This window comes from Myotis myotis, unplaced genomic scaffold (genome assembly GCF_014108235.1).
Source record: "Myotis myotis isolate mMyoMyo1 unplaced genomic scaffold, mMyoMyo1.p scaffold_m19_p_3, whole genome shotgun sequence".
Lineage (NCBI taxonomy): Eukaryota > Metazoa > Chordata > Mammalia > Chiroptera > Vespertilionidae > Myotis > Myotis myotis.
Genome location: NW_023416335.1, coordinates 120,645,165 through 120,667,882, shown reverse-complemented (window position 1 = coordinate 120,667,882; position 22,718 = coordinate 120,645,165). Strand labels below are relative to the sequence as shown.

The window sequence follows — 22,718 nt, the reverse complement described above, 5'->3', positions numbered from 1 at the left end:
ACGTTCGGTGGCGCCGCGACGCTCCCCTATTTAACTTTTGTTTTTCCGTTGGGTTCTGCGACCCGGTGGCTTAGCGTGGCGTGAGTACAGTTTCGGGTTCCGGGGAGGGGGCTAGGCTAGGGGCCTTGGGGAGGAAAACCAGGCGAGGGAGAAGTAACTGCGGAAGAGAGGGGTCTGAGCCTGTAATATGGGGGGGAAGGGGGTCGTCCGGAGGGCTGGGGACCGGAAGGGGAAAGTTACAAGATTTAAGATTTCGGGGTGCTAGAGCATTGAGGAGCTATAGCGACGAGGGAGTTGGAAACGGGATGGAATTGAAAAAAGAGTACAGAATTAGGACGTCCTGGAGATGGGTTCCGGTATGCCCTCACGCCAAGCTAGTCTAATTAAGCTTCAGTCTCATTTGTTAAATTAAGGGATGATAAAAAGTACTTCACAGAGTTGTTGTGGGCTTAGATAAAGTAAATGTCAAAGTGCTAAACAAATGTTAATTGTAAGTAGATAGGCTCTAACAAATATACCTAAACAAGGGTGTCACAGAGGAGTAGGAATACAAGTTAGCTGAAACCCATCAAGCAAGGGCATTAGTTTTTTGGGGGGAGGGGGTACAATGAAGAGTGAGGCACAGTTTCTACCTGCAAGGGACGTGCACTATCATGGAAGAAATGGTAGCAGCAAAGAACTCAAATATGTTAACTTTTAGAGAATTACAGCTGCAGTCCTTTTGCAGTTAGATAATTTTGATAGATCATTTTGGATGGAGAGACTCGGGAAAGAGATGAAGGAGGTACTATTGGAGTTTTTATGGACAGACTGGATTTCATTAAGTGAAATTATGAAAGTGGAGGGAGCTCTGTTCCAGTTGGAGGAACTGGAGGCGAGGTGGCGAGAAAGCTACCTGGAAACCAACGACATGCTTAGGGGGAGTATAGGGAACTCAGGCAGGCGAGATAGGTTTGGTCCTTAGAAAGAAAGCAGTGACCTCTAGGATGTTTGATTTAATGCATTTGGCTGTGAGATGCTACTGATGACTTTTATGATGTTTAAGAAGATGGTCCAGGGGAGACCAGGTGTGTGTAGAACAGTGAAGCCATTGTAGTGGAGTGGATAAGAGGATAGGGAGATCCTGAATTAGCATGGTTATTGTCGAGATAGGATATAGATGACTATCATATGGTTGCATGAGAGGGTCAAGAGAAGTAGTAATGAAATAATGAATTAAAATTTTCAAGTTCAGGTTGCTTGGAAGATGCTGAATTTAGTACCTAAAATAGGAAAGTCAATGGAACATGTTTGGATGGAAAAGATGATATATTAGGTTTAGGAAGTGTTCCTTTTGAGGTGCTAAAAAATATATGATTTCAGTGATTTTTTTTTCTCTTTTGGTTAAACATTTCAAGCTCCAATGGGACATAAACATGAAAATGTCCATTACATAGTTGGAAATTCAAATCAGGAGAAAGAAAGAGATCTATTTGTTCATTTAACAAGTAGTTGTTATTCTATGCCAGGTAGTGTTTTAATGATAGAGGTAATCACAAAAGCAGTGAAAATAATGATGTTTCCAAAGAAATGGATAGAAGTAGTAAAAAGAAAGTTGATGACAGAACCTTTGAACCAAGGGAGGAACATTTTCAGTAAAAATAATCTGCAGTTACTGAGTGCCTATTGTGTACCAGACATTGTGCTCAGTCAGCCCTTTCATTCATTAGTTTATTTAATCTTTACACTGACCTATAACAAATATGCTGTTCTCCCCATTTTCTAAGAAGTAACTGAAGTTTAGAGATTAAGTAACTTGCCTGAAGTCACACAGCTAAAAAGGGACAGATCTTTGACTCAAACTCAAGTCTGTTTGATTTCAGAATCCACACTCTCAAATACAAAGCAATATTTTTTTAAAAGGGCGATCAACACTGACAAATTAAGCATACACATCAAGAAGGGACTTGTTGGCCGAAACCGGTTTGGCTCAGTGGATAGAGCGTCGGCCTGCGGACTGAAGGGTCCCAGGTTCGATTCCAGTCAAGGGCATGTACCTGGGTTGCGGGCACATCCCCAGTGGGAGGTGTGCAGGAGGCAGCTGATCGATGTTTCTCTCTCATCGATGTTTCTAACTCTCTATCTCTCTCCCTTCTTCTCTGTAAAAAATCAATAAAATATATTAAAAAAAAAAAAAAAGAAGGGACTTGTTGAATGATAGGTAGGAACCCAAAAGAGCAACGAAATTTATTAAAATTGTATGCCTGCTGACCAAGAACAGATGTAGTAGAAGTTAGATTGTTAGCGATTATAAAAAAAAAAAAAATGTGAGTACAAGCAACTTTTTGTAGATTTGCAATAGCCCAGAAGGAGTGAGACTATCTATGAGGGAGAAGAGATTGCAGGTTGTTGGAAGACTGTTTTAAAGTTCCATGTTACTCTTATAGTTTTAGAACAGTGATATTTATCTTTAAAATGTCACCCATATTCATAAAATGTAGTGTTATTTGGACATACAAAGGAATGAAGTACTGACTACAGCAAGTACTGAAAACATTATACTGAGTGCAAGAAGCCAGTCACAAAAGACCACATACTGTATGATTGCATTCATATGAATGCCCATAATAGGAAGGTCTATAGAAACAGAAAGTAGGGTAGTGGTTGCTTTGGGGAGGACTGGGCGGAGCACAGGGGTGATAGCTAAAGGATATAGGGTTCCTTCTTAAGTGATAAAAATGTTGTACAATTGACTGGTGATGGTTGGGCCTATCTGTGAATATACTAATCATTGAATGATACACTTTAAATTACTCTATTGTATGGAATGTGAATTATATCTCAATAAAACTATATTTTAAAATGTCACCTGTATCTATCATACCAACCCAAGTACCATTTTTATTTTCTAGGTTATTTTCTACTAGAGTCAAATTGGCCCAATTTGGAGAAGTTTTGTAGAAGAACGTAAGTTTGAAGAAGGAAAGTAATCTTTTAAACAAAAGAATAAATAGGGAGATGGTGCCCTAGCTGGTTTGGCTCAGTGGATAAAGCATTGGGACTGAAGGGTCCCTGGTTTGATCCCAGGTCAGGGCACATACCCGGTTTGCAGGCTCAGTCCCCAGTAGCGGGCATGCAGGAGGCAGCCAATCAGTGATTCTCTTTCATCATTGATGTTTCTATCTCTCCCTCTCCCTTCCTCTCTCTGAAATCAATGAAAATATATTTTAATAAGGAGGGGGGGTGGTGCTGGCTGGTTTGGCTTAGTGGATGGTGCATCGGCCTGCGGACTGAAAGGTCCCAGGTTCAGTTCTGGTCAAGGGCACATGTCTGGGTTGTGGGCTTGGTCCCCAGTGAAGGGTATGCAGGAGTCGGCTCATCAGTGGCTCTCTCTCATCATTGATGTTTCTATCTCTCTCTCTCCCTCTTTCTTCCTCTCTGAAATCAATAAATAAATATTTTAAATAAATAAAATCCGAGTGGTTGTCAGATTGTAGATATGGTGGTGATAGAGTCATTAGGATTTGCTAATGATTGAGTATCCTACATAATAAAAGGCTAATAGGCAAATTGTCCCCTGGACTGGGAGTTCAACCATGGGGTGGAGCCGGCCGGCCAACCTCCTGCAGCCCCTCACCCCAGCTAGCTCCGCCCCTGATGGCCCCCCACCCCGATGGGCGGCGGGGCCAGCTCACCAACCACCCACGGCCCCTCCTCCCGGCCAGCCTGGCCCAATCGGCCTGATCGGGGCAGGCCAGCTGGACCCCATCCATGCACAAATTCGTGCACCAGGCCTCTGATAACATAAGACAAAGAGAGGAGTAAAATTTCTCTAAGTTTGTTGTCCTAAACAACTGGTGGATTAGTGTTAATCATTACTGGAATGTTGAATTCTGAGAAAAGGTCAGGCTTGGTGGTAGGAGTTATATATCAGAAGCTCAGTTTTGGACTTAAGCTTATGAGACCTGTTAGACATCCAAATGGAGATATGAAGTAGGTGGTCAGATATGTGTGAATTGAGTGGAGGGCAGAGGAAGGACTGGAGGTGTACACCTGAAAACCATGAGATTTCATGAGGTCACCAAGGCAATCCTATATAATCAAAGCCTAATATGCTAAGTGTCCAACTGTTTGATTGTTCTGCCAGTTGCTATGATGTGCACTGACCACCAGGGGGCAGATGCTCCAACTGGTAGGTTAGCATGCTGCTGGGGTTTGGCCAATTGGGACTGGGCGAGATGGGCCATACCTGCCCTGGAGCCCTCCCGCAGTCCCTCCCCAGCCCTGATCGTGCACCAATGGGGTCCCTTGGCCTGTCCTGTGCCCTCTTGCAATCTGGGACTCGTTGGGGGCTGTCAGAGAGTCGGTTTTGGCCCAATCCCCACAGGCCAGCCTAAGGGACCCCACCAGTGCACAAATCTGTGCACCAGGCCTCTAGTAAAGTATAAAGAAAAGGAAGAATTATCAGTGACTGAAAATTAATGACCTGTGAGGAAGGTGGAGAACCAGGAACATGTGGTGTCCTGGAAGCCAATGAAAAAATGGTTTCTATGATTATGGGGAGGCATTTGAGTTCATAGCAGGAAAATGGTTACAGAATTAACAATAGTGATTATCTCTTCACTCTTTTTCACAAAAATCTTCCCCAAAGGACTGAAGATTGTAAGCAGATATATACTAGGTAGAACACAAGAATAGGACATTACATCATTTTTTTTTCTTTAATATATTTTCATTGATTTTTAGAGAAAGGAAGGGAGAGGGGTAGAGAGAGAAACATCAATGTGACAGAGAAACATCAATCAGTTGCCTTCTGCACCCCAACTGGGAATCAAACCTGCAACCAGGGTATGTGCCCTGACTGGGAATCAAAACAGCAACCTCTTGCCCTGACTGGTTTGGCTCAGTGGATAGAGCGTCGGCCTGCAGACTGAAAGGTCCCAGGTTCGATTCCGGTCAAGGGCATGTACCTTGGTTGCGGGCACATCCCCAGAAGGGGGTGTACGCAGGAGGCAGCTGATTGATGTTTCTCTCTCATTGATGCTTCTAACTCTCTATCCCTCTCCCTTCCTCTCTGTAAAAAATCAATAAAATATATTAAAAAACAAACAAACAACAACAAAAACAGCAACCTCTTGGTGCATGGGTCAGTGCTTAACCACTGACCAGCACTGGCCAGGGATACATCATCTCTTGACTGGCTCAGAATGGATTGATAAAACATGCTTGATAAGAAAGCTTTCCCCAAGGTTAATTAAAAAAAACAAACTCCCTCTCCCCTATTCTCCCCTACTCTCTTTCTTCCCCTTCTCTCCTCCCCCTCTTTTCCTTCTCCCTCCCTCACTTTGGTATTCCTTCCCTGAGGTTTTTCTTCCTGTAAATCTCTGTGATAAGATTGTTCAAAGTAGAGGAATTTAGGATCTGTCTTCACAGCAGCTCTCCCTCTCAGTAGCTCTCAGTGCCTTTCCTTTCCCCTTCTTCTTTCAGGGGCTCTTTTTTGCTTCTATAACTTGTTTTCTGAGCCTACACAGCCTAGCTGGCTCACTTCTGCTGCCTCTGTAACTTTATAAATAAACTTTCTCTAAGAAAAAAAAAGATCTATCATCAATTGGAATGGGGATTGTGAATGAACCTTTTAAAGCTTATAAGTATTATTTTTTTCTTTCTCTAAGATAAAACAGTAGCTACAGCACACACTAAATAAAGATAATATCAGTGGCTTTGTATTTATCTTAAATTTAGCATAATGGGTGCTCTACCTTAATTTCCACTTACTATCTCTTGCTTATTATAAACTTTTTGCATCTCCCTTCTCCTATAATTTCAGCAAAAGGATTGTAAGTTTGTTTTGCATTGTTGCAGATAACCTTCATACTCAGGAGGGTTTTCTTTTTGTGCTTATCCATTTAAAATAATAAATGCCATTCTGATTTTATTTGAAAATAATAACAAAGAATACCTTATGAAAATTCAAGAGTCATAGAACTTCAGGATTCAGAACTACTTTAAAGAATAGTACGACATTTTAAAACATCACATTCTACCAGCAGGCACGTGTAATGTTGGAGAGGGATCCAGTCTCTGTGTGCTATACTGTTTTGTTCTGTTCCTGCCCTCTCATTCTGAATTTTTATGTATTTGACAGGTGTGAAAAGGACAGCATGAACTTTACCCCAACATGTACCCCTGTCTGCAGAAAGTAAGACATTTGCTTATTTTTTGAGTTGTTAAAGAATCAAGACTGTCCCGCCATTGTGACTCAGTGGTTGAGCTTCAACATAGGAACCAGGAGATCATGGCCCGGTTCCTGATCAGGGCACGTGCCTAGGTTGTGGGCTTGATCCCCAGCATGGGGTGTGCAAGAGGCAGCCAATCAGTTATTCTCTCATTATTCTATCTCTCTCTCCTTCTCTGTTTCTCACTGAAATCAATAACAATATATTTTTTTCAAAAAGAATCAAGCCCTGGCCAGTTTGGCTCAGTGGAAGAGCATCGACCTGCGGACTGAAGGGTTCTGGGTCCAATTCCAGTCAAGGGCATGTACCTGGGGTTGCAGACTCCTCCCCAGCCCTGGTCAGGGCTTGTGCAGGAGGCAACCAATCAATGTGTTTCTCTCACATCGATGTTTCTCTCTCTCTTTCCCTCTCTCTTTCCCTCTCTCTTTCCCTCTCCCTAAAAAAAAAAAAAAAAAAAAGAAAGAAAGAAAAATATCCTCCGGTGAGGATTAACAAAAATAAAAATAATTTTTTAAAAAAAGAATCAAGACTTCTAACCAGTGCCATCCCAATAAATTTAATTTAAAAAAATTCAAAATTTCTGTAGCCTTAGTGCAAGTTAGTTTAGGAACTAGAAGAGTTTTGGCAACATACTTCCAAACTCTGGATTTGAAATATATTAGACTCATTTCTCTATTCTTCTTATGTGGAATTTAGATTAAAAAGTAGTGCATTTATTTTTATTTTTTGAGTAGTGCATATGAAATAATAATACCAGAATCCAGACAGTTTGAATGGGCCTAGTAGATGCCAGTGCCTCCTGGATTACAGAAGAAACAGCCAGCATACACCAGGGACTTGGAATTCTGGTTCTGCCGTCACCTTGTTACATGACACATCTTCCTCATCCTCACTGCCACAGCCTCATCTGCAAAATCTCAGGAATGCCTCTCAGTTCATCTATTAACCTGTTCCCCAGAGTAGTTATTAGGCAGCTGCCTTGGAAACATGAAACATTGAGTAAAATACTATTTCTGTCACTAGCTTTTTTTTTTTTTTTTTTAAATTTTAAAATTGATTTTGAGAGAAAGGGGAAAAGGGGAGGGGAGAGAGAGGAGAAACATCAGTCAACTACCTCCTGCTCACCCCTACTGAGGGTGGAACCAAACCAGCAACCCTTCTGTACACAGGACAATACCCACCAACTGAGAGCCACACTGGCCAGTGCTCTCACGAGCTTTTAATGATTGAGATAATATTAGATTTTTTTTCTTCATATTAGTTGAAAGTACATTTTAATATCTCTTCTATACATGCTCACTTATTAAAAGTGCTGACCATAATCATTAACTACAACTCTGGACTTCTGGTATCAAGTTTCTCCACTCTGCTGTCTTTTTTCTTACCTGATAAATTGCAGTCAATTAGCCAAAATGGAATAGTTTTCACATGAGGGTTTCTTCACTTCTGCATCATTTATTTTCTAACTTTCATTGTTTTGGCTTAAAAATGCTTCTCCTTCAATCTTTGATTACCCTTAGAACTTGAATAGTCATGGTCTGTGTCATTCAAATGTCTCCAGTGGTAGAGATTAGAATTTGATGTGGTTGTATGGTTAGTAACTTGGCTATAGTTCCTAATGCTGACCCTTTACATAATGTTACTATGAACATTTTCTTGTGTGTCACCTTGTGCATATGTGCATGAGTTTCTGTAGAACAAGAGGAATTGCAATTTCACTAGATTCTGCCAATTCATTGATCTGTAGTTTCACCAAGTTGCATTTCACCAGCAGTGTATAATTATTGCTGTTAGTGTATATCTTATCGTATTAAAATGTCTAACTGTTACTATCTGGTCTTACTTTATATTCCATTTTTTAAACATGAATTTTAAAAATTAATTATACACACTTTAAGAACATAAACCTGTTTTTTTATTTAAGAAATTGTTTTATGTATGTTTAAACAGTTTAATGAATATGTCCTTTCTAATTTCACATAGGTCAAGAACTCTTCCCAAGCATGGTGCTGCGCATGGCTTCAGTGGTTCTACCAGGTGGAAGGGAGTGTCTTTCTCAGATTCAGTGGAGTCAACTCCTTTGCCTTCCATCGAAGATCGTCTGGCTGTTCTCTGCCCTTCCCAGGAGCTTCTGGAATATTATCAAAAGAAGATGGCTGAGTGTGAGGCAGAAAATGAGGACCTGCTGAAGAAACTGGAGCTGTACAAAGAAGCTTGTGAAGGACAGGTAAAAAGAGATGATGCATTTCCTTTTAGGACTCTGATGAAGTGTAGTTATGACTGAGAGAAGATCTCAAAGTGACAGCTTGTATCACAAACAGATATTTTTCAATTCCCTTCTACCCCAGCCTCGCTACCTACCCTTTGGGTACCTCATTAGACCATAATACCCCAAAACTGCTCCACCTCTAAAATCTTAAACTTTTATGTCTTGGTCTCTCTTATACTTCTAGTTCTTTCAGCCCTGTACACCTGACTATTCTTATCTCCATGGCTGCTTGACTTTTCAGTTTTCCAAATGTTGCGTGTCAGTTTCTAACATCATGTCCTTGCCTTCTAACCTGAACCCCGTCACACTTCACTTTGGTAATAATTCTACTGCCTGCACATGACCCCTTGCTTATACTTTTTTTTTTCTTCTCTTTTTTTTTAATTAAATCTTTATTGTTCAGATTATTACATTAGTTACTCTTTTTTCCCCCCATAACTCCCCTACTCCCAGTTCCCACCCCACCCTCCGCCCTCACTCCCCACCCACTGTCCTCATCCATAGGTGCACGATTTTTGTCCAGTCTCTTCCCGCATCTCCCCCACCCCATTCCCCCCCAAGAATAGTCAGTCCATTCCCTTTCTATGTCCCTGATTCTATTATAACCAACAGTTCATTCTGTTCATCAGATTATTTATTCACTTGATTCTTAGATTCACTTGTTGATAGATGCATATTTGTTGTTCATAATTTGTATCTTTACCTTTTTCTTCTTCTTCCTCTTCTTAAAGGATACCTTTCAGCATTTCATATAATCCTGGTTTGGTGGTGATGAACTCCTTTAGTTTTTCCTTATCTGTGAAGCTCTTTATCTGACCTTCAATTCTGAATGATAGCTTTGCTGGATAAAGTAATCTTGGTTGTAGGTTCTTGGCATTCATCACTTTGAATATTTCTTGCCACTCCCTTCTGGCCTGCAAAGTTTCTGTTGAGAAATCAGCTGACAGTTGTATGGGTATTCCCTTGTAGGTAACTGAGTTTCTTTCTCTTGCTGCTTTTGAGATTCTCTCTTTGTCTTTTTTTTTTTAATTTTTTTTAATTTTTTTATTATTTTTTTTAATATATTTTTTATTGATTAAGATATTACATATGTGTCCTTGTCCCCACGTTACCCTCTACCCCCCCACCCCCGCTCATGCCCTCACCCCCCCGTTGTCCATGTCCATTGATTAGGCCTATATGCTTGCATATAAGTCCTTTGGTTGATCTTTCCCCCTTACCCCCACCCTCCCCTACCTTCCCTCCAAGGCCCGACAGTCATCAGCTTATGTTGTTCATTATATTCCACAAATGAGTGAGATCATGTGGTATTTATCCGCTCTCCAGTTCCATCCATGCTGTGGCAAATGGTCAGAGTTCCTTTTTCTTCTTCCTCTTCTTAAAGAATACCTTTCAGCATTTCATATAATGCTGGTTTGGTGGTGATGAACTCCTTTAGCTTTTTCTTATCCGTGAAGCTCTTTATCTGACCTTCTATTCTGAATGATAGCTTTGCTGGATAAAGTAATCTTGGTTGCAGGTTCTTGCTATTCATCACTTTGAATATTTCTTGCCACTCTCTTCTGGCCTGCATGGTTTCTGTTGAGAAATCAGCTGACAGTCGTATGGGTACGCCCTTGTAGGTAACTGACTGTCTTTCTCTTGCTGCTTTTAAGATTCTCTCTTTATCTTTTGCTCTTGGCATTTTAATTATGATATGTCTTGGTGTGGTCCTCTTTGGATTCCTTTTGTTTGGGGTTCTCTGCGCTTCCTGGACTTGTAAGTTCATTTCTTTCACCAGGTATGGGAAGTTTTCTGTCATTATTTCTTCAAAAAGGTTTTCAATATCTTGCCCTCTCTCTCCTTCTGGTACCCCTATAATTCTGATGTTGGTACGCTTGAAGTTGTCCCAGAGGTTCCTTACACTATCTTCATATTTTTGGAATCTCTTTTCTTTTTTCTTTTTCGGTTGGGTATTTTTTGTTTCTTTGAATTTCAAATCTTTGACTTGATTCTTGGGATCCTCTTGTCTGCTGCTGGATCTCTGTAAATTATTCTTTATTTCAGTCAGTGTATGCTTAATTTCTAGTTGGTCCTTTTTCATGTCCTCCATGGTCTCACTATACTTATTGAGGGATTCATTAAATTTATCGGCGGTTTCCATAAAATTCTTGAAAAACCTTATAAACGTGGCCTTGAACTCTATATCCAATCATTTGCTTTCCTCCATTTCTGCCATTTGTGACCTGTTTCTTTGTCTCCGCATTTTGGCAGCTTCCCTGTGTTGATAGAGTGGCCCTGCGCGCCAGGTGTCCTGTAGGGCCCAGTAGCTCAGCCTCCCCAGTTACCTGGGGTGGACACTCTTGGTGCACTCTTGGTGCCTTGGTTGTTGTAGAATCACTGGGAGGAATTGACCTCCAGGCCAATTGGCTATGAGAATCAGCTGTGTCTAAAGTGGGAGAACTTCTGTGCTGAAGACACCCTTCTGGGGCAAGACTTGCTTCAGTGGGGCTTTGGTGCTCACTGAGTCTGCTCCCTGAGTGTGTCCCTTATGGATCTGAGGAGTTGCAGTCTGGATGGTCCAGTGGCTCCTGGATCTAAGGAGGTGCTAATTCAGCCTCTGCCTGAGGCCACACAGCAGGAGCCACGAAGAGGCTCAGCTGTGAAGCAATGCAAGCCGCTGCGGGGCCTTGGGCCTTCTCTTGGAAGTTCCGGGTCTGCCTGGCTGGGCTGCAGTTAGGTACATTCACATGCAAAAGCCTCTGCCGCAGCCTGGGTGGGGCGGGGTCTCAGGGAGTCAAAGGGCGGATCAGGGAGCTATGGCCGATTCTCCGCCCGGAGTCGCGGGTCTCAGTGTCCCGGTAACGGCTGCAAGCACCTCTGAGGGAAAGCCGCCTTCAAGTTCGCCCGCTGCCGGACAGACCAGCTTCTCCCCGTATGAGACCTGGGTCCCCAGAGACTTCCCGGAACCGGAATTCAGAGCAGTCGGGAGTTTGTGATTCAAAAAGGCAGCCGAGTCCTCAGGTGCCACCCCCTTTCCTCGCGCGCGCGAGCCGCCGTACCTCTGCACTTCACCTCCGCAGCGCCTCTGGCTCTCAGCATGCTTCTCTTTCCTTCTAGTTGTAGAATTTACACTCAGCCAGCCTTTCTGTTGTTCTGGATGATGTTTGCTCAGTCCTTTGCGGTAATTTTCAATTGTTGTGTGAGGCGACAATTTCCCGGTGTTTACCTATGCCGCCAATTAGTTTCTCCCTCTCTTTGTCTTTTGCTCTTGGCATTTTAATTATGATGTGTCTTGGTGTGGTCCTCTTAGGATTCCTTTTGTTTGGGGTTCTCTGCGCTTCCTGGACTTGTAAGTCTCTTTCTTTCACCAGGTAGGGGAAGTTTTCTGTCATTATGTCTTCAAATAGGTTGTCAATATCTTGCCCTCTCTCTTCTTCTGGTACCCCTATAATTCTGATGTTGGTACGCTTGAAGCTGTCCCAGAAGCTCCTTACACTATCTTCGTATTTTCAGATTCTTTTTTCATTTTGTTTTTCCGGTTGGGTGTTTTTTGCTTCTTCGTATTTCAAATCTTTGACTTGATTCTTGCACTCCTCTGGTCTGCTGTTGGGAGTCTGTATAGTATTCTTTATTTCAGTCAGTGTATGCTTAATTTCTAGTTGGTTCTTTATCATAACATCGAGGGTCTCATTAGATTTCTTGTAATTCTCATTAAGTTTATTGGCGGCTTCTAGACAGTTCTTGAGAGACCTTAAAAGTGTGATTCTGAACTCTATGTCTTCCATTGACAATTTTGTCCTGTTTCTTTGTCTCCCCTTTTTTTTTTATGCTTTCTTGGTGCACCCCCTAGTGGTCTTTGTGCGCAGTCTTGTTGTAGTTAAGCCTTGATTGTTGTAGTTAATACTGGGGGGTTTTGACCTCCAGGCCAACTGGCTGTGAGAGTTAGCTGTGTCTGCAGTGGGATAACTTCTGTCCTCGGGGGAGGTGCTAATCTAGCCTTTGCCTGAGGCTATCCGGCAAATGGCTCTGTGTAGGGCTTGGGTGGGGCGGGTCACATGGGATCAACAGGGCGGGAGGAGGGAGCAGTTATGGCTGCTCTCAGTGTTGTCCCCAGAGGCTCTGCCTCTCAGAGTCCCAGCAACCGCTGCAAACCTCGGAGAGAAAGCTGCGCTCGCATTCCGACCCATGCCAGACAGTCCCGCTTCTCCCGATTGAGTCTGGGAGAAGAACTGGAGCTCAGGGCCTGAGCCTCCCTCCCGATTGAAAATGACAACTGTGCCCTCAGCCACCAGCCCGCTCCGCACGCACCTGCGCACCTTTGTATTTTCCGCACTGCGCCTCCTCTGAGTTTCGGTATGCTGTTCTCTTTCCTTCTAGTTGAAGAATTTCCCCTAAGCCAGCTTTCCTGTGGTTCTGGGTGATGTCCGTTCCGTCTTTTAGTTGTATTTTTGAAGTGGTTGTGCGAGGCAGCATTCTCTGGTGTTTACCTATGCCGCCATCTTGGTTCTCCCCCCTTGCTTATTATACTTTTGCTCCATGTGCATAACTAAAGCTCTAGCTATAATGGGATCTAGTCTCCTGGAGCAAGGTTGGTCAACCTTGGCACTATTAACATTTTGGCATTGGTAATTCTTTACTGTGGGGACTATCCTATGAATTGTAGTATGTTTAGTAGCATCCTTGGCCTCTACTTACTAGATACCAGTAGCACACATATGCACGCACACACCCTCACCACACCCCCAGTTGTGACCATCAAAAGTGCCTGCAGCCAAAGCCGGTTTGGCTCAGTGGATAGAGCGTCGGCCTACGGACTGAGGGGTCCCGGGTTCGATTCCGGTCAAGGGCATGTACCTGGGTTGCGGGCACATCCCCAGTGGGAGATGTGCTGGAGGCAACTGATCGATGTTTCTCTCTCATCGATGTTTCTAACTCTCTATCTCTCTCCCTTCCTCTCTGTAAAAAATCAATAAAATATATTTAAAAAAAAAAAAAGTGCCTGCAGACATTGCCAAATTTATCCTGGGGCACAGGAAAAATCACCTCTAGTTAAGAATCACTGTCTTAGAAAAGGTCCCAAATTGTTAGAAAATAAATTCATGGTAAACAAATTCATCTGTATTCTCAGTCACTATACAGCAGTTTCCTTACCTATCCCTAGTCAGTTCCTTCTCCCTCCCCACCTGTGCTGCTGTATCTTCTCTACTCTCTTCCAGCCTGCAGCCGCATCTTAGCCATCTCTCCTCAGGCAGTCTTGCTTCCTGGTTCACAGAGGAAAAACCAGCTATCATGAGTGACTCCTTCCCACCTATCCACACTGTTACCTCCCCGTGTCCATCTCTTTTCTTTCTTATTACTTCAGGGATAAGATATCTCTGCCTCTTCAAGCTGAATTGATTTAAGACTCTCCCTGGCCCACATCATTTTTCTTCCTAATAAACCCTTCATCATCTCTCTTCTCTTTGTGTTTTATTCTTAACCTTTTGCTTAACATGGGCTTTTTCTCCCCAGTAGTTTATATAAACATATTCAAGACTTTCCCAACTTAAAAAAACAACAACAAAAAACCACCATTCTTTTTTTTCTTCTTTTTTTTTTCTAGAAAGGTTTACGTTTGAACTCCTCCATAATGTGAAGGTCTAGAATTTTGTGTGTGTGTGTGTGTGTGTATTTTAAACAGCCCAAATTTTATTTAATAAACCATTGACAGCTACTAGAAGATGCTTTAGAAAAACCTTAGCTAAGCCACATGAACAATCAGGCCTATACAAGTACAGAGAATCTAAACATGCTTCAGAACTAAAAGTGAAGTTGTATAGCCCAAGGTGATACACCCAACAAAAACACACTTTTTCAAAAGGGCTATAGGAATATCAATTGACAAAAAGCAATAGAACAGGTAGTATGATTAGACAGAAAAGTCTCAATTGCTCAATACAAAATAAACTTTATCAGTTTTAAAGTTTCTGCATCCATTTTAAATGATTAGTGAAGGAATGAGGGGAAAAAAATTAGAATTTAATCATACTTTGAAAAGAAAGCTCCCATTAGAGCTAAAACAAAGTTACAAGTCCAGGTTATAGGAATCTAGGTTACATGGTAAATTGTTAAAAGCAGCACATGACTATTATTTTCATATCAAGTTCATGCTTAGCATAATAAGAAAATCCTATTTTGAGAATTACATGATTCCAGCTTACCAACACATAGTTATGTCACACATAGGCAGTGAAAGAGTAAATGCAGAACCAATCCATGGAAGTCTAGAATTTATATGATAAACACCATTCTTGAGCTGTGCTTCCCCCTCTATTCTGTTGTGTAGATAGCTCTTTCTTTTCTTAGCCCCACTTCTGGAGTAGTTTGACTTTATCACCCACTCATGACTCTGTGACTGCAGTTTTGTCTCTCTCCTTACTGTTCCACTGAAACTACTCTTATGGTCTCTAATCCCATTTGCCAAAACGATCTCTCCTCTCTGTGACCGCTGTAGTGTCTGTCACTATTGACCTCTGCTTTCTGGAAACGCTCTTCCTTTTTTGATTTCTGTGTCATTTTTCTTTTCCAGTTTTTATCTCAGCTCTCAGTCTCCGTTAATGGTTCCCCTTCCTTAATCTTAAATGTCAACGTTTTTGCACATTCTACCATAAATGGTCTTATTTTTATCCATACCACCTCAGGAATAACATCCAAATAGCTAATGTTGAGTCTTTTCTCCTGAACTCCATGTTAATATGTTTATATCTGAACTAAACTCCCTTTTCAACTCTATCCACACATCCACATATACCCCTACCATTTTCTTTCCCTCCATTTCTTAACTCTTCACTTTTCTTTATTCTGTGTCTTACTCAGTGGTATGATTGCCTGTAATTATGCCCAGCCCCCGTATTCAATTATTTAATAAGTTCTATTGATTCTGCTTCCTAAATATCCCTTAATCCATTATATCTTCACCATATTGCCTCAATCCTAGTTAAAACTCTCATTATAACTCACCTGCATTATTGCAATATCCTCTTTAACCAGTATCCCAGCCTCCAGTCTCATACCTCTTCAGCCTGCCTCTCAGTTTTCACTTCAGTAATATTGAAATACTTGTAGTTGTCCAAGCATTTAAGACTTTTTGATGGTTAGGTATATACTGTTCTCTTTCCTGAGAGTACCCATCCTCATCTTGTCTCTAGCAGTCTTCATCTTTCAAGTTTCAACTTTTTTTTAATCCTCATCCAAGGATATGTTTTTTATTGATTTTAATGAGACAGAGAGAGAGATATAAAGAGAGAAACACCCATGAGAAACATTGATTTGTTGCATCCCATACGTGCTCTGACTGGGAATTGAACCCACAACCTAGGTATGTGCCCTGAACCAGGAATCAAATCCGCAACCTTTTGTTGTATGGAACAATGCCCCAACCAACTGAGCCATTCAGCCACGGCCAAGTTTCAACTTTTTGATGGTGGTCTCTGACTTTCCAGAAAGGCTTCAGAGATTTTACTCCTGCTGTACTTCCCCCCTCTATCATTTTACCAGACATATTCCTCCATTAAATAATTATTTCAATTGTTTGCATGTCTGTCCACAAAATTTCTCAGCTCTAGGCAGGAAACATACCGTTTCATCTTTGTGTTCCAAAATTTCATAATGCTTATTGAATAGAAAGCATTTTTTAAAAATTGTGAATAGAACAGGTGAGTCATCTGGCATTCTGGATTTTGTAGTCTGTAAAAGGAAGATATGAGAGCTTTGACATTATATGCAAACATCATACTCACCCTGTAGCTTTTAAACTCAAGTCAGTATACAACTTATTGTTGCTGTCATTTGAAGTCTATATTGGTGAAAACATTCACATTGTAATATTCCTAAAAAACTCACTTTTCCATTCCTTATAAGTAATATCTCTTATCCAATAAGAGACTCCTGTGAGGCTCAATATCTTTTCAACTACTTTTTTTTTTTTCCAGCACAAACTAGAATGGGATTTGCAGCAGAGGGAAGAAGAGATTGCTGAATTGCAGAAAGCTCTAAGTGATATGCAAGTCTGCCTCTTCCAGGAACGGGAACATGTTTTGCGCCTCTACTCAGAAAATGATCGACTGAGAATCAGGTACCAAGTAGGAGAAGGGAAATGTGGGAGTTATATTTCTAAAGCAAGGTAAGTTTCTCTGTGGTAACCCTGTTAGGTTGTATTTCCAGGAAAAAGACTCTGAGATGGAGATTTGCCTGCAGGTTAGTAGGGAGACTCTCAAGAATGACATCTGTAAGGAGACTTGAGCAGGGGAAGAATTTGAACTGTGATACAGTGGTAACAGAGGCTTTAGCCAGCCCTATAGGGAACTCTGAGGCTGGGACAGCCTTTCAGAGGCGAAGGAGTCAGACTTTTGTACCTTCACAGTGATCAGTTATTTGATGTAGGCTGCCACCAGGGAGGGGGTGTAAACTTGAGAGAGGCAGCCCCCTTCAGCCAAAGGCAATTCCTGGAGAAGGACTCAACAAATTGAGGGGTAGGGGTCTTGGTCCTGAAGGTGGTATCTGGGCAGTGTTCCACAGCATCCACTATAGTACACTTTTAAAAAACAATAATTTTGTACTTTTCAGTTGCAGTTGATGTACAGTATCATTAGTTTCATGTGATCAACCCAATGATTAGACATTTATATAACTTACAAAGTGATCACCCCAATAAAACTAGTACCCACCTGGCACCATATGCAGTTATTACAATATTATTGACTGTAATCCCTGTACTGTACATTATATCCCATAACTGTTCTGTAACTACCAAGTTGTACTTCTTAATCCCTTTGTTTTTCACCCATTCCCCAAACTCCCTCCCATCTGGCAACCATCAAATATTCTCTTATCTATGAGTCTGTTTCTATTCTGCTTGTTTGTTTATTCTTCCAATTCCACATATAACTGAAATCATATGGCATTTTTCTTTCTCTGTATGATTTATTTCGCTAAGCACAGTACTCTGTAGGTCCATGTTGTTGAAGATGGCAAGGCTTCATTATTTTTTTATGGCTGAGTCATATTCCATTGTATAGTGCAACATTTCTTTATCCATTCATCTATTGATGGACACTTAGGTTGCTCCTGTATCTTGGCTATCGTAATTATGCTGCATGGAACATATGGGTGCATATGTCTTTCCTTTTTTAAAAAAATCTTTATTGTTGAGAGTATTACAGATGTCCTCCTTTCCTTCCCCACTTCCAGTGCCCCCCTCCACCCATCTGCCCTATCCCAGGTCTTCATCACCCTATTGTCTGTGTCCATAGGTAATGCATATATGCATATAAGTTCTTTGGTTAATCTCTTCCTGCCTCCTCCTCCCTTCCCTCTGAGATATGTCGGTCTTTCCTATATTTTCATGCCTCTGGTTATATTTTATTCATCAGTTTATTTTGTTCATTAGATTCATGGTTTATTTTGATTTTTTAGGTTCAATTTTTTAAAATTTTTTATTGATTTCAGAGAGGAAGGGAGAGGGAGAGAGAGATAGAAACATCAATGATGAGAGAGAATCATTGATTGGCTGCCTCCTGCATACCCCCCACTGGGGATCCAGCCTGCAACCCAGGCATGTGCCCTTGACTGGAATCGAACCTGGGACCCTTCAGTTCGTAGGCCAACACTCTATCCACTGAGCCAAACCAACTAGGGCTAGATTTAATTTTTGATAGATATGTATTTATTACCATGTTATTCTATTTTTTATCTCCTCCTTCTTTTTCTTCTTCTCCTCCTCCTTCTTTCTCCTCTTTCCCCTTCCTTCCTCCTGCTCCTTCTCCTTTCTCCTTCTCTTCTTCTTCCTCCTTCCTCCTTCTTCTCTTTCTCCATTTCCTCCTCCTCCTCCCCCTCCTCCTCCACTTTTCAACATTTCATGTAATACTGGTTTGGTGGTGATGAACTCCTTTAGCTTTTTCTTGTCTCTGAAGCTCTTTATCTGACCTTTAATTCTAAATGAGAACTTTGCTGAGTAATCTTGGTTGTAGGTCCTTACTATTCATCACTTTGAATAGTGTCCTTGCCACTTCCTTCTGGCCTGCAAAGCTTCTGTTGAGAAATCAGCTGATAGTCATATTGGTGCTTCCTTGTAGGTAACTAACTGCTTTTCTCTTGCTACTTTTAAGATTTTCTCTTTGTCTTTAACTTTTGGCATTTAAATTATAATTTGTCTTGGTTTGGGCCTCTTTGGGTTCATCTTGTTTGGGACTCTCTGCGCTTCCTGGATTTGTAAGTCTATTTCTTTCACCAGGTGTAAGGGAAGTTTTCTGTCATTATTTCTTCAGATAGGTTTTTAATTTCTTGCTCTCTCTCTTCTCTTTTGGGAAGCCCTATGATGTGAATAGTTGGCTTGAAGTTGTCCCAGAGGCTCCTTAGTCTTCATATTTTTGGATTCTTTTTTCTTTTTGCTGTTCTGATTGGGTGTTTTTACTTCCTCATATTCCAAATTGCTGATTTGATTCTCAGTGTCCTCTACTGTTGATTCCTTATAAGTTATTCTTAATTTCAGTCTTCATTTCTAACTGATCCTTTTTTTTTATATTGTTGATGTTCTCACTAAGTTCCTTGAAGTACTCGCTAAGTTCCTTGAATTTCTCATTAAGTCCTTGAGCATCGCCGGAACCGGTTTGGCTCAGTGGATAGAGCATCGGCCTGCGGACTGAAAGGTCCCAGGTTCGATTCCGGTCAAGGGCATGTACCTGGGTTGCGGGCACATCTCCAGTAGGAGATGTGCAGGAGGCAGCTGATCGATGTTTCTCTCTCATTGATGTTTCTGGCTCTCTGTCTCTCTCCCTTCCTCTCTGTAAAAAATCAATAAAATATATTTAAAAAAAAAAAAAAAAAGTCCTTGAGCATCTTTATAACCATTGTTTTGAACTCTGTATGTAGTAGTTTTCTTGCTTCCATTTCTTTTCTTTTTCTGGAGATTTCTCCTGTTCTTTCATTTGTGACATGTTATTTTTGTCTCCACAGTTTGGTTGCTTCCCTGTGTTTGTTTCTATGTATTAGGTAGAGCTGCTATGTCTCCTGGAATTGGTAGAGTGGCCTTGTGTAGTAGGTGTCCTGTAGGGCCCAGTGGCTCAGCCTCCCCACCTGAGCTGGGCACTCTAGGTGTGCCCCTGTGTGGGCTGTGCGCACAGTCTTGTAGTTGAGCCTTGATTTGGTGTTGGCATCACTGGGAGGAATTGATCCCCAGGCCAATTGGCTTTGAGGACCAGCTGTGACTACAGAGGAAGAGCTGCTGTGTGGGAGACACCCCTATGGAGCAGGACTTTCTTCAGTGGGGCTTTGGTGCTCACTGAGTCTGTCCCTTGAGTGTGTCGCTCGTGAATGTGTAGAATTGTAATCTGGCATGTTCTGAAGCTGTCCACTGGGTGCATTGGCTTTGGGGCCCTGCAGGAAGGTACAAAGTCAGTCACTGCCTGTGCCCTGCCTGGGGCTACCCATGAGGAGCTACAGAGCAATCTGCCCATGGCTGCTACTTGTGTTGGGCTTGGAAGTGCCCAGGAGAGGCCAAGCTGTAAAGCAAGGCAGGCTGTTGGTAGTGCTGGGCGTGGGGCCTCTTCTTGAGTGGTATGGGACATGCTGACGCCAGCTGTTGGTTGTTTGAGAGTTTTTAGGAAAGTCTGAAGCCTGAGCCAGGACAGGCCATTTATATGGAAAAGCCACTGCAAACAGCTTTGGTGGGGCTGCAAATTGGGTGAAGCAGGGTCTCAGTGAATCACCAGGACAGAGCTAACAGTATGAGCCAGGTTGATGAAGACTCAGATATGGCCCCTGCCAGTCAGCTCTGGGAGGGGGGGAGGTCTCAGCATAGGAACAATGACTGCTACGAACACCCCTGTCTGGGACAAAGCCACCCTCAAGTTCTTGCTCCAATGCCAGACAATCCACTTCTTCCCTGTATGTCCCTGAATCCCCCCTAGCCACTGCCCCAGCACTGGAGCTCAGAGGGAGTGAATCCGGGTATGTCCGTACATGGTCCTTTAAGAGGAATTGTCTGGGTCTCTATTAGCCACCTTGTCACTCAGCCACAATCTCTGCTGGTTTTTATAGCCTGAAATTATGGGGGCTTCTCTTCACAGCACTAGAACCCTAGGCTGAGGAGTCTGGTGTGGGGCTAGGATCCCTTGCTCCTCAGGGGAGGCCTCCACAACATAGGGGATTAATATCCAAAATATATTTTTAAATTCTTAAATCCTTTCCAATTAAAGAAACGTATCTGGCTGGTGTGGCCCAGTGGTTGAGAATTGACCTATGAACCAGGAGGTCATGGTTCAATTCCCAGTTAGGGCACATGCCGGGTTGTGGGCTCGATCCCCAGTGCAGGAGGCAGCTGATCAATGATTCTCTCTCATCACTGATGTTTTTATCTCTCTCTCCCTCTCCCTTCCTCTCTGGATTTAATAAAAAATATATATATTTTTAAAAAGATATGATTAAAAAAGAAAAGAAAAGAAATGCCACACATAGGTGTTGGAATTGCCTGATACATGCCTCCACCCCTCCTGCCAGTCTCAGTGTGGCTTCTTCTTTAATTCATTAGTTGTAGAGCCTCCATTCAGCCAGATTTCAGGTGGTTCTGAATGCTAGTTCTGTATTTTAGTTGGAATTTTGATGTAGTTGTGGAATATGGCGAGTACCGAGCTTACTTATGCTGCCATCTTGGTTCTCCCTCTGTCTTTTCAATTTAATGTTTTGGGTTTCATCAGATAAATACCCAGAATGGAATTGCTGGGTCAAATGCTGTTTCCATGTTTAATTTTTTTGAGGTACCCTAATACTGTTTTTTCATACTGGCTGTACCATTTTACATTCCCACCAGCAATGCACAAGGGTTTCACTTCCTTCATATGCATACCAACATTGGTTTTCTATTTTTTGAAATAATAGCCATCATAATGGGTATGAAATAATAGCCATCATTGCATTAGGGCAATGCAAATCAAAACTCAAGTGGTTTTGATTTGCATTTCCCTAATTAGTGATATTGAGCATTTTTCACATACTTATTGGTCATTCATATATCTTCTTTAGAGAAATGTCTATTCAAGACATTTGACCATTTTTAATTGGATTGTTTGCTTTATTGTTGCTGTTGAGTTTTAAGAATTTTAAAATATATTTTGGATATTAATCCCCTATCAGATGAGTGATTTGCAAATGTTTTCTCCCATTCTGAGGGCTTTCATTTTACTCTGTTGATATTGTTCTTTGATGCATAAATTTTAATTTCCATATGGTCCAATTTGTATATTTTCCTTTTGTTGCTTCTGCCTTTGCTGTCATATTCAAGAAATCATTGTCTCCAATTCCCGAGAGCCATGGTCAGCAAACTGCAGCTCGTGAGCCACATGCAGCTCTTTGGCCCCTTGAGTGTGGCTCTTCCACAAAATACCACGTGCGGGTGCGCGTACAGTGCGATTGAAACTTCGTGGCCCATGCGCAGAAGTTGGTTTTCGGCCTGAGCAAGTCTATTTTGAAGAAGTACTGTTGATATTTGGCTCTGTTGACTAATGAGTTTGCCGACCACTGCCCTAGGGGAATCGGGCCTAAGCCGGCAGCCGGACATCCCCAAGGGATCCCGGACTGCGAGCGGGCACAGGCTGGGCTGAGGGACACCCCCCCCTCCACACCACCCTGTGCACAAATCTCGTGCACCAGGCCTCTAGTTTTAAATAAAAGTTGCAAATGTGGGCACCCTTGTCTTGTTCTAGATCTTAGAGGAAAACTTTGTCTTTCATCATTGAGTATGATGCTTGCTTGGGTTTTTCATACAGAGCTTTTATTTTATAGAGGTTATTTTTTTCTATTCCTGGTTTGTTGAGTGTTTATATCATATAAGGGTATAGAATGTTGTCAAATGCATTTTTTTTATCAATTGATGATTGTATGTTTTCCCCTTTCATTCTGTTAATGTGGCATATTACATTGATTGATTTTTATGTTGAACTATGCTTGTATTCCAGGAATAAACTGCACTTAATCGTGGTGTATATCCTTTTAGTATGCTGCTGAATTTGGTTTGCTAGTATTTTGTTGAGAATTTTTGCATCAGTGTTCATAACAGATATTGGTCATTAGTAGTTTCCTTTTCTTACATTATCTTTGTCTTGCTTTGGTATCAGGGGAATGCTGGATTCATAGAATGAGTTAGCAAGTATTGCCTCTTTTTCAGTTTTTAGAAAAGTTTGGGAATGATTGGTGTAGACCTTTAAATGTTTGGTGTAATT

At 41.8% G+C, this 22,718-nt stretch overlaps 1 protein-coding gene across 1 annotated transcript in view; it reads left to right on the top strand.

The window, feature by feature from the left end:
• The first annotated feature begins 2,927 nt into the window (after positions 1-2,927).
• Positions 2,928-22,718, top strand: part of CCDC77 (coiled-coil domain containing 77) — a 45,239-nt gene continuing 25,448 nt past the window's right edge. The window contains exons 1-4 of the mRNA XM_036301518.1: positions 2,928-2,946; positions 6,125-6,178; positions 8,199-8,442; positions 16,437-16,579. Coding sequence (XP_036157411.1) covers positions 6,141-6,178; positions 8,199-8,442; positions 16,437-16,579 — 425 coding nt within the window. The 5' untranslated portion in view covers positions 2,928-2,946; positions 6,125-6,140. The remainder of the gene's footprint in view (positions 2,947-6,124; positions 6,179-8,198; positions 8,443-16,436; positions 16,580-22,718) is intronic.